The 11,886-nt window shown below is 47.0% G+C and overlaps 1 protein-coding gene across 1 annotated transcript; it reads left to right on the forward strand.

The window, feature by feature from the left end:
• Positions 1-581: 581 nt before the first annotated feature.
• On the forward strand, positions 582-11,831 carry CDKL1 (cyclin dependent kinase like 1; the record flags this gene model as incomplete). Its single annotated transcript, XM_048483172.1, has 7 exons — positions 582-703; positions 2,222-2,294; positions 4,597-4,687; positions 6,776-6,976; positions 7,744-7,826; positions 9,574-9,630; positions 11,676-11,831. Coding segments are annotated over 7 exons (783 nt in total), but the record flags the coding sequence as incomplete, so codon positions are not given.
• Positions 11,832-11,886: the final 55 nt, after the last annotated feature.

Here is an 11,886-nt window from a genome sequence, read left to right on the forward strand (position 1 = left end):
GAAGAAGAAGAAGAAGAAGAAGAAGAAGAAGAAGAAGAAGAAGAAGAGGAGGAGGAGGAGGAGGAGGAGGAGGAGGAGTTTGGATTTATATCCCCCCTTCCTCTCCTGCAGGAAACTCAAAGGGGCTGACAATCTCCTTGCCCTTCCCCCCTCACAACAAACACCCTGTGAGGTGGGTGGGGCTGAGAGAGCTCCGAGAAGCTGTGACTAGCCCAAGGTCACCCAGCTGGTGCGTGTGGGAGTGCCCAGGCTAATCTGAATTCCCCAGATAAGCCTCCACAGCTCAGGCGGCAGAGTTGGGAATCAAACCCAGTTCCTCCAGATTAGATACACGAGCTCTTAACCTCCTACACCACAACCTAACTTGAAGGCCTACAAGCCGGGCAGAGACCAAGATCTGGCCCTGAGGCTCAAAGTTTGTGTACCCTTGATCGAATAAGTAATACACTGATAATTAAGCCAAGAAGGAATCTTCCAGAAATGAGCAAGAGAAAACCCTGCCTCCTGCCCCCTGTTCATAACCTGTGTGGTAGATGCAGTTGTGGCAATAATTGAATTTTCCCAATTTCTTCTTTTTTCAGCAATTGAAACATCCCAACCTGGTCAACCTTTTGGAGGTTTTCCGGAGGAAACGGAAGCTCCACTTGGTTTTCGAATACTGTGACCACACCGTTCTCCACGAACTGGACAAGAACCCGCGGGGGTAAGTTGCCGGTCCCTGCAGCGGAGGAGCCTGCCAGCGAGGTAGAGATAGAAAAAGTGCAGAGAAGGGCAACGAGGATGATTGAGGGACTGGAGCACCTTCCTTATGAGGAGACGCTGCAGCGTTTGGGGCTCTTTAGTTTGGAGAGGAGGCGGCTGAGGGGGGATATGATTGAAGTCTATAAAATTATGCATGGGGTAGAAAATGTGGACAGAGAGAAATTTTTCTCTCTTTCTCACCATACTAGAACCAGGGGGCATCCATTGAAAATGCTGGGGGAAGAATTAGGACTAATGAAAGGAAACACTTCTTCACGCTACATGTGATTGGTGTTTGGAATCGGCTGCCACAGGAGGTGGTGATGGCCACTAACCTGGATAGCTTTAAAAGGGGCTTGGACAGATTTATGGAGGAGAAGTCGATCTATGGCTCCCAATCTTGATCCTCCTTGATTTGAGATTGCAAATGCCTTAACAGTCCAGGTGCTCAGGAGCAGCAGCAGCAGCAGAAGGCCATTGCTTTCACATCCTGCCTGTGAGCTCCCAAAGGCACCTGGTGGGCCACTGCGAGTAGCAGAGTGCTGGACTAGATGGACTCTGGTCTGATCCAGCAGGCTAGTTCTTATGTTCTTATGGACACTGATACATGGCTGTTGGCCAGAGGGGCATCTATTCTTCCTGCAGCGTGGAGGGACCAGCAGAAACCCAACCGCATTATAAAACTTGGAGCTGCCGGGACATCTGAGGGCACAGATCACTAAGATGAGAAACATGGTGTGTTAGAAACATAGAGCTGAAATTAGCTTCTTATCATGCCTTTCCTTGGCGTACTCATGACTGCTCACTATAGTCAGCTCTGGTAATGGATTTTTAGTTGGCGTGGCAGTGGCATAGTGGCTAAGAGCAGGTGCACTCTGATCTGGAGGAACCGGGTTTGATTCCCAGCTCTGCCGCTTGAGTTGTGGAAGCTTATCTGGGGAATTGAGATTAGCCTGTCCACTCCCACACACGCCAGCTGGGTGACCTTGAGCTAGTCACAGCTTCTCGGAGCTCTCTCAGCCCCACCTACCTCACAGGGTGTTTGTTGTGAGGGGGGAAGGGCAAGGAGATTGTCAGCCCCTTTGAGTCTCCTGCAGCAGAGAAAGGGGGGATATAAATCCAAACTCCTCCTCCTCTTCCTCCTCCTCCTCCTCCTCCTCCTTCTTCTTCTTAATTCAAAATGGAAAACTGGACTGGTGACTGGAGGGTCAGGTGAAGGCTGACTTGGAGACCATACTTGGCCTTGTTTGGACCAGACACTTGCCTTCTACCTGCCTACCTCGCAGGGTTGCTGTGAGTGTAAACCAGAGGAGGAGAAAGAGTTCTGGAAGAGGGTATGCCCCTGTGAGTTCCTTGGAAGTAAGGCAGGATGAAGTGATTGACAGAAATAGAGACCGGGGGTGTGTGGGTGGATCGCTCTCAATGTCACTGAAAGTTTCTGATCTCTTGGCTTTCTCTCTTCCTGTCCTGCTTCTCCCAGAGTGCCCGAGCATCTTGTGAAGAGCATAATTTGGCAGACCCTTCAAGCTGTGAACTTCTGCCATAAACACAATGTAAGTCCTACCGACAGTGAGCCACAAGTTTCCCTCCCATTTCGTTGCTGGTTCCTTTGGGTATCCATTGGCCAACAATCCGTTGCGTATTTGAGAGGATTCTGAGGATGTTCGTGGACCCGCTGGGGCAGAATTCCCCCCTCCCACAAGTTTTGGCGCAGCTTAGCAGCTGTTTCCCCCCTTCTTTCCTCCTTCTTCCCACCAGTTTCCATCATAAATCCATTGGGCGAGGACTATTTGCAAATCGCCATCTTGAGATTGTTATCGGATGTATTTACTGTGAAGGTTTATAGGTTTTAGTTGCTCGGCACTGTGTTATTATGATGTGAGCCACCCTGAGTCTCAGAGGGGAGAGGCAACATAGAAATCTAATAAACGGTTTAAAACATTTGTAATAACTGCAATTTTAGGATGAGGAAGGAACCAAAAGAATATCCACACCAGTTTTCAGAAGGGCAGCCCACTTGGCAGAAGCTGAAGGGAATAAAACTAGGCTGACATGAAAGGGAGGCATAATTGAGGCCAGAGGTGGGATCCAGCCGGTTCTCACAGGTTCCCGAGAGTAGGTTACTAATTATTTGTGTGGGCCGAGAGGGGGTTACTAATGGGTGATTTTGCCACGTGGTTTTTGCCTTAGTTACGCCCCTCCTCTCAGCAGTAGCGCGCAGAACTTGAAGCAGTCTAGCAGGAGGTGCACCGGCGTGCGTGGCAGCCTGCGCCTGCGTGCATTCGTCTCCCACCCAAGGACCGGCGCAGCGGCTGCGTCCTTGCCACAACCCCATCCAGGAACGCCCCGCCCAGGAATGCCCGACCACGCCCCCGTCATGCCCCGCCCAGGCCCATTGGCGCTACGCCACAGTTTGAATCCCACCACCATGGGAACCTGTTACTAAAACTTTTGGATCCCACCACTGATTGAGGCCTATAAAATTATGCATGAGGTAAAGAAAGCAGATAAAGAGAACTTTGTCTTCCTGTTCCAAAATACCAGCCTCAGGGACACCCAACTAGTGGTAAATAATGTAAACGTTTATTAAGCGTTACAGCCACGAGTCTGAAAAACGTGACATGAAACCAAATCAATAAAAGAGATACCGTAAAAATATACAACAGGATAAAAGACAACAGTCAATGCCAAAGACAAGAACAGGACTGACCGATTTATTTTGGAGGGTTGGCAAGCGCAAACCTTTTCCTTAATTTAATGGATAAATGCATAAAAGAGGCAACCCAATTAATCGCTGGAGCAATTGCTAAAAAAGGAACAATTGCTAAAAAAAAAGGAAACAGAGAAGGGCAACGTGGATGATTGAAGGATTGGAGCACCTTCCTTATGAGGAGAGGCTGCAGCGTTTGGGACTCTTTAGTTTGGAGAGGAGACGTCTGAGGGGGGATAGGATTGAAGTCTATAAAATTATGCATGGGGTAGAAAATGTGGACAGGGAGAATTTTTTTTCTCTTTCTCACAATACTAGAACCAGGGGGCATCCATTGAAAATGCTGGGGGGAAGAATTAGGACTAATCAAAGGAAACACTTCTTCACGCAACGTGTGATTTGTGTTTGGAATATGCTACCACAGGAGGTGGTGATGGCCACTAACCTGAATAGCTTTAAAAGGGGCTTGGACTGATTTATGGAGGAGAAGTCGATTTATGGCTACCAATCTTGATCCTCTTTGATCTGAGATTGCAAACGCCTTAGCAGACCAGGTGCTTGGGAGCAACAGCCGCAGAAGGCCCTTGCTTTCACATCCTGCACGTGAGCTCCCAAAGGCACCTGGTGGGCCACTTCGAATAGCAGAGTGCTGGACTAGATGGACTCTGGTCTGATCCAGCTGGCTTGTTCTTATGTTCTTATGTTCTAAACTTTGGATTGGATTTGAGAAATATAGTCAGAAAATCAGATGAATTGTTATATATAGAGAGAATGTTCACTTGTTGCTGGCTGTCGTCTTTTCTACTTTTCCAGTTAAATAAAAATCACCCTGGGCCCCAGATCCAGGGGCTGCACTGTTGACTTTCCCTGACATGAATGAAATTGCTTCTAGGGTGTTGTAGGATTTCCGGGTCGTATGGCTATGTTCCAGTAGTGTTTTCTCCTGACGTTTCGCCTGCATCTGTGGCTGGCATCTCCAGTGGAGAAAATACTACTGGAAAATACATCAGGAGAAAATACTACTGGAACATGGCCATACAACCCGGAAAACCCACAACCCCCCAGTGGTTCTGGCTGTGAAAACCTTCGACAAGAAAGCGCTTCTGTTTGCTCGAGCCACTGACGCCTCATTTCTTTGTGCTTAGTGCATACACAGAGATGTAAAGCCGGAGAATATCCTGATCACCAGGCACTTCGTCATTAAACTCTGTGATTTCGGATTTGCTCGGATCCTAAGTAAGTCCTGGGTTTGTCAGTGGTGGGTCGGCTAACAGTTGTCCGGTGGTTTTGTGTCCTTATTGTGACATTCTTGTTTCTTTAGATTGCGGAACATTCAACGATATTCGACATGTTCTCTACACATTTAAAGTTTAAGATTTAAAAAGCTTTAAAAAGGGGCTTGGACAGATTTATGGAGGAGAAGTCGATCTATAGCTACCAATCTTGATCCTCATTGATCTGAGATTGCAAATGCCTTAGCAGACCAGGTGCTCAGGAGCAGCAGCAGCAGAAGGCCCTTGCTTTCACATCCTGCATGTGAGCTCCCAAAGGCACCTGGTGGGCCACTGTGAGTAGCAGAGTGCTGGACTAGATGGACTCTGGTCTGATCCAGCAGGCTAGTTCTTAAGATGTATATGCTATAAACTGGTTATGCTTATTCATATGACGTAACAATTGTCAGTGTTCAATTTTTTTCCCTTTTCTCTCTTTCTTCTGATTTTTCTTGTGGAAAGTTTTGATATTTATACTATTTTTTTTAAGTTTTAATAAAACACATTTAAAAAGAAAAAGAAAGAAAAGGCCCTTCCTCAGCTTGGCACCCATCTAGAAGAAGAAGAAGAAGAGTTTGGATTTATATCCCCCCTTTCTCTCCTGCAGGAGACTCAAAGGGGCTGACAATCTCCTTGCCCTTCCCCCCTCACAACAAACACCCTGTGAGGTAGGTGGGGCTGAGAGAGCTCCGAGAAGCTGTGACTAGCCCAAGGTCACCCAGCTGGCATGTGTGGGAGTGCACAGGCTAATATGAATTCCCCAGAGAAGTCTCCACAGCTCAGGCGGCAGAGCTGGGAATCAAACCCGGTTCCTCCAGATTAGATACACGAGCTCTTAACCTCCTACGCCACTGCTGCTCCCTAGCTTGCGGGGGGCCCTGAATTGAGCCTCCAAAGAGAGTGGCTGGGTAGGTTCAGCTGGGAACAGGAGGTCCTTAAGGTATGCCGGCCTCAAGGCATACAGGTCTTGAAAGGTCAATAACAGCACCTTGAATTGGGCCCAGAAGCAGATTGGGAGCCGGTGTAGGTGGAACAAGATGTGGAGTGATATGGTTCCTATGCCTACTCCAGACACCATTCTTGCTGCAGCATCCTATGCCAATTGTAGCTTCTGAACACTCTTCAAGGGCAGCCCCATGCGGAGCCAACTGCAGTAATCTAACCTGGGTGTTACCAGGGCATGTCTTACAGTGGGCAGTACTGCCTGCGGCTTCTGGGGCTTGGTTGGCGAGGTGACTCAGTTTGCATTCCTAATTTCACAAACAAACAAACAAATCCAAAACCTTTATTAGGCATAAAACCGGTCGGTGTGTCAAGAATTCCAAATACAATAAAAAGATCATTATTGCACAACTTGCAGTACACAGAGTAAAAATGTAGCAACAGCTTCAGAGATTTCAGCATTAGAGTTATTTAGAAGCTTAGCCATTTTTATTTTATCAGAAAGGAGCATAAATCCTGTTGGTCATACTGTTCTCAAATCAGTTCTGATGTTGTTGTATTTTGAACAGTGAAGCAGAGTATGAGAAAGTGTATCAGTTGTATCAGGACAAAATCGACAGCAATGCTCATTTTGTGGGATATTAGAGAAGCGACATTGAAGATGTACTGACGGAGAAGAGTTACACCTTGCTCTAGTCATGACCCATCTGCAATTGTAATTAACAAGTCGTTCCAGGTATATAGCAGGGCTAGATTTCTGAGGGATAATCCCAAAGAATATTGGAGAGCAAGAGCTTTGCGCTTTGCTCAGGAGAAATTGACATTCTTGATCAAATAATCTAGACTTTGAGCGATGGTAAATCTCCGGAGCGGTGAGCATTTGTAGGGCCTCCCAAGAGAAGCCCAAGGAAAAGATCTTTTTTTTCCAATATGTAGCCACCATTTCGAAAGCTGAAGCTCTCTCATTTCTAACTGGGACAAACTGTTAGGGTCAGTGCAGAAACAAAGACGCAGCCAAAACTTAAAAGTTACAACCCATTCCCTTGTTTCTAATAAATGTTGCCCTAATTTCCCTTTCTGTTTCTGCACCCCCTTCTTAATTGCTACCTAGCTGGGCCCAGCGACTATTACACAGATTACGTCGCCACCAGATGGTACCGTTCTCCGGAGCTCCTTGTGGGCGACACCCAGTATGGTCCCCCCGTGGACGTCTGGGCCATTGGTTGCGTCTTCGCTGAGCTGCTGTCGGGCATCCCTCTGTGGCCTGGGAAGTCCGACGTGGATCAGCTTTATCTGATCAGGAGGACTTTGGGTGAGTTTGTCCAAAGGGCCACTTGGAAACAGGGTATAGTGTTGGATTTTACAGCCTTGCTTGCATGCAGCAGCAGGGAATTCTGGGAGATCTCTGTGAACATTCTAAAGGCCAACATTGGGAGCTGTACATGGCTGGGCCAAATAGCTTGTTCTTAGAATGATTTCCTGTCGGAGAAATGAATTTGTCCTTGGGATGAGGGCGTGTCAATTCCTTCCCCTTGTTGGTTGGGTGCCCCCACTTCTGTGCATAGATCCAGAGGTGGGATCCAGCAGGTTCTCACAGGTTCCCGAGAGTAGGCTACTAATTATTTGTGTGTGCCGAAAGGGGTTTACTAATTGGTGATTTTGCCACATGATTTTTGCCTTAGTTATGCCCCTCCTTCGCTCCTCAGCAGTAGCGCGCAGAACTTGAAGCAGTCTAGCAGGAGGTGCACCGGCGTGCGTGGCAGCCTGCGCCTGCGTGCATTCGTTTCCCGCCCAAGGACCGGCGCAGCGGCTGCGTCCTTGCCACAGCCCCGCCCAGGAATGCCCCGCCCCTGGAATGCCCGGCCATGCCCCCATCGTGCCCCGCCCAGCCCCATTGGTGCTACGCCACAGTTTGAATCCCACCACCATGGGAACCTAAAATTTTTGGATCCCACCACTGCATAGATCCAATGCTTTTCCCCTTCCAACCACCACCGCAAGGAGCGTTTCTCCACTATTTCCGCTGGCAGCGGCCATGCTGAACTTTGACGAAGCCTCTCCTTTCCTTCTTGTTCCAAGGGGATCTCATTCCGAGGCACCAGCAAGTCTTCAGCACCAACCAGTTCTTCAGTGGGGTGAGGATTCCCGACCCAGAAAGCATGGTGAGCCCTCTTGCCTGGCCTAGCCTCCGTTGCCCCACCTGTGTAACCAGCGGTTCCCAACACGGTGCCTGCGTGGTTTTTTTCAATTGGTTCAGAGCAGTGTACTCTAATCTGGAGAACCGGGTTTGAAAAAGAAGAGTCTGTTTATATCCCCCCTTTCTCTTCTGTAAGGAGACTCAAGGTGGCTTACAAGCTCCTTCCCCTTCCTCTCCTCACAACAGACACCTTATTTTATTTTATTTATTATTTTATTTATTATTTATTTATTTCTTAGATTTATATACCGCCCGATCCCCGAAGGGCTCCGGGCGGTAAACAACATTGTCTAAGCATCAAACAGGAGCAATCGTACAAAATATAAATATATGGGCTCCATCCCATAAAATGACTTAAAACTCATAAAAACAGCGAAACAGTGGGGTGAGGATTATTGAATTTATACACCGCCCTCCCCCAAAAGGGCTCAGGGCGGTTTACCACAAAAATAATAAGCACATCATACAATGATGGTAATACACTTTAAAACACAACATCCAATCGTAAAACATGTCAAACAACAACACAGCAGAACAGAGGGGTCCAATAATTAAAACTCCCCCTAAAAGGGAACAGCAAAGCCCCAGATTGTTAAAATAAAAGGGGGGAGGGGAGGGGAGGGGGCATCGACATCAGCGGCTGGTCTCTCCAAAAGCCCGGCAGAATAGCTCCGTCTTACAGGCCCTGCGGAAGTCACCAAGGTCCCGCAGCGCCTGGAAAGCTGGAGGGAGAGCATTCCACCAGGCAGGGGCCAGGGCTGTGAAGGCCCTGGCCCGGGTGGAGGCCAGCCGCATCATGGAGGAGCCGGGAACCACCAGCAGATTGGCCTCTGCCGAACGCAGAGGCCGAGATGGAACACATGGGGCCAGACGGTCCTTGTGAGGTAGGCAGAGAGTTGTGAGAGAACTGTGACTGTCCCAAGGTCATTCAGCAGGAATGTTGGAGTGGGGAAACAAATCCAGTTTACCAGATGAGAATCCTCTGCTCGTGTGGAGGAAGGGGGAATCAAACCCTGTTCTCCTGGTTAGAGTCCACCGCTCTTAACCAGTACGCCATTCTGACTCTTTGGCATGATTCGTCATTCCTGCGAGCCGCCCAAATTAAGATCCAAACCTATAAAAACTGCAACACTGGGAAGTCAAGGTCACCTGTACAAGTCCCTGATTCTTCCTGGGTTAGCTTTGCTTCTTTTTTTTTTGTAATAATGTTCTTTATTAGAAAATTTTTAGGCAAAGTTACAGAAAATCAATAGATACAATAGATACAAAAAGGAAAGTTTAAAAAGCCTCAGTTTCCACCATCAAAATAATTTTATAATTTCTTGTCTTGTATGTGTAAAGTCTAAATTTCTTTACTTTAGGTTTATCATATCAAAATATGATGTTAACCAAGACTCAAGTAGAAGAAAATATTTGGAGAGTTAGGAAAGACCGAAAAAAGAAATAGTTATGAGGTTACATACCGTTAAAGTCACGGTATTATATATCTCTGTTAGTTACATTTGAATTAATTTCTAGCTTAACTCATTGTGACTTCACCTTCCGTAGCCTGCCTTTTCCTCAATGTCTATATCTATATATTAAGCTAACTATATAATACTAAATGTTACACTATCTTAAGTTTCATTCCTTCATTCCATTATTGTTCTATGTTTTGGTTGCCCTGACATGAACTAAATGCACACTATGCCAATTTTTTTTTCCATCTCCAGGAGCCGTTAGAACTGAAGTTCCCGACCATTTCCTACTCCGCTCTGGCACTCATGAAGGTGAGCAAAGCCCTGTTAGGTTGTGATTATATTTGCATGGAATTGAACACATGACCACATGAAGATGCTTCTTACTGAACCGGTCCTTCAAGAGTAGCCTTGATTTCTCAGACTGGCAGCGACTCTCCTGCAGAGGCCTTTCCTCAGGATTTCCAGCATGGTATAATGGCCAAAAGCAGGTGGAGAATCTAATCTGGAGAATCGGATTTGATTCCCCGCTCTGCCACTTGAACTGTGGAGGCTTATCTGGTGAACCAGATGTGTTTCCACACTCCTGCATTCCTGCTGGGTGACCTTGGGCTAGTCACAGTTCTTCGGAGCTCTCTCAGCCCCACCTGCCTCACAAGGGGTCTGTTGTGGGGAGAGGAAGGGAAAGGAGCTTGTAGGCCACCTTGCGCCTCCTTACAGGAGAGAATGGTAGGGTACAAATCCAAACTGTTCTTCTTCTATACCACCTACCGGACCCTAGGTGGAGATGGCCAGGATTGAACCTGGAATCGTCTACATGCAAGTAACGTTTTACCACTGAACCATGACCTCTCCCTTAAATTATTAGCATACATCAAATAAACCAAAGAACTGATGTCGTTGCCGGCATTGAAACAACAATTCTTCAAACCCCGAGCCCCCGGGGAAGAGGCGGCCTATAAGTTTGAAATAAAAATAAATAAATATAAATAAAATGCACATTCCATTTTTTAAAAAAACATAAGTTTTATTGAATATTACAGAAATTAAAATCATTTAACAACAAAAATTCTGATGTAGTAATATTACGTTTCCTACAAAGTTAGGAAATGTGTCTAAGTTATCGTGTAATAGTATCTTTGTTCTTGTTATATCAATTTATTCCAAACTTTAAAGTATATCTAATAATTAACTTCATTCTCTATACAGAGAAGACCAAAAAAATGCACATTTCAAAGTACGAGTCAGAGGCCTGAGTCTTTGATGCAGCTCCTTCCTTTATTCTTCGTTTCCCCTCCTGAGTCCTCCTTACATTTTGTAAAGATTAACCACATAAACCTTATTCCAAATTCTTTTTCTCTAATCCCCGCTCAAGGGGTTTGCCCTTACGTGCCAGCGTACTTCTGTTAGTTCCCACTGAGTTAACAATTTGCTAGCTCTCGACGATCTTGTTCTGCCAGCTTTCTGAAGCAACTGAACAAGGAGGAGTCGACAACCGTGTGTGGAAAGCACTCATGTCACCCTGCTGCTTTTGAATTTTCTGTCTGTTATGGTTAGGAGATTTTGATCGTCGCTATTCTCCATTAGAATTTAGCCGGATGTCCCCGTCCGCTGTGCACAAGCTGCAATCTTTCACATCACCAACTATTTATTTACACACCCACCCACCCACCCACCCACACCGCCCCCATGTCTGGCTCAGGGCGATGTACAGCCAAAATTACAATACATAAAAACTCTTTTGACAAAAAAACCCCATAATTTAAATGATGAAACAGTAACCAAAATGATAAAATAAAATAACCCACATTGTCCATAGATCAGAAATTAATGAACCGGGCTACACTAAAAGCTGTAAAACCAAGCGGGAGAAGTAAAACCCACCTATGGGCTAAGCCCAATTGGCCATGCTGGCAGGGGCTGATGGGATTTGTAGTCCACGAACATCTGGAGAGAAGAAGAAGAGTTTGGATTTATATCCCCCCTTTCTCTCCTGTAGGAGACTCAAAGGGGCTTACAATCTCCTTGCCCTTCCCCCCCTCACAACAAACACCCTGTGAGGTAGGTGGGGCTGAGAGAGCTCCGAGAAGCTGTGACTAGCCCAAGGTCACCCAGCTGGCGTGTGTTGGGGGTACACAGGCTAATCTGAATTCCCCAAATAAGCCTCCACAGCTCAGGCGGCAGAGCTGGGAATCAAACCCGGTTCCTCCAGATTAGATACACGAGCTCTTAACCTCCTACGCAGGCCAGCTCAATCATCCTCCAGCCTTTTGGCAATAACTGGGCAGACTCTCCACCTGGCGGGGATCCATTTTGTTCCTGAGCCTGCCCTGATCTCCGCCTCCGTTTCTCCCCAGGGCTGCCTCCACATGGACCCGGCTGAGCGCCTGACCTGCGAGCAGCTCCTGCAGCACTCTTACTTCGACAGCATCCGAGATGTCGAGCTCGGGAGGGAGCGTGAAAAATCCATGACACGGAAACCAAACCGGCCGACTCGGAAGCATATTTCTGGGGTAAGGGAAGCCTCTGAAGTTTTACACGCCGTGGTGGCGAACCTTTGGCACTCCA

This window comes from Sphaerodactylus townsendi, unplaced genomic scaffold (genome assembly GCF_021028975.2).
Source record: "Sphaerodactylus townsendi isolate TG3544 unplaced genomic scaffold, MPM_Stown_v2.3 scaffold_921, whole genome shotgun sequence".
Lineage (NCBI taxonomy): Eukaryota > Metazoa > Chordata > Lepidosauria > Squamata > Sphaerodactylidae > Sphaerodactylus > Sphaerodactylus townsendi.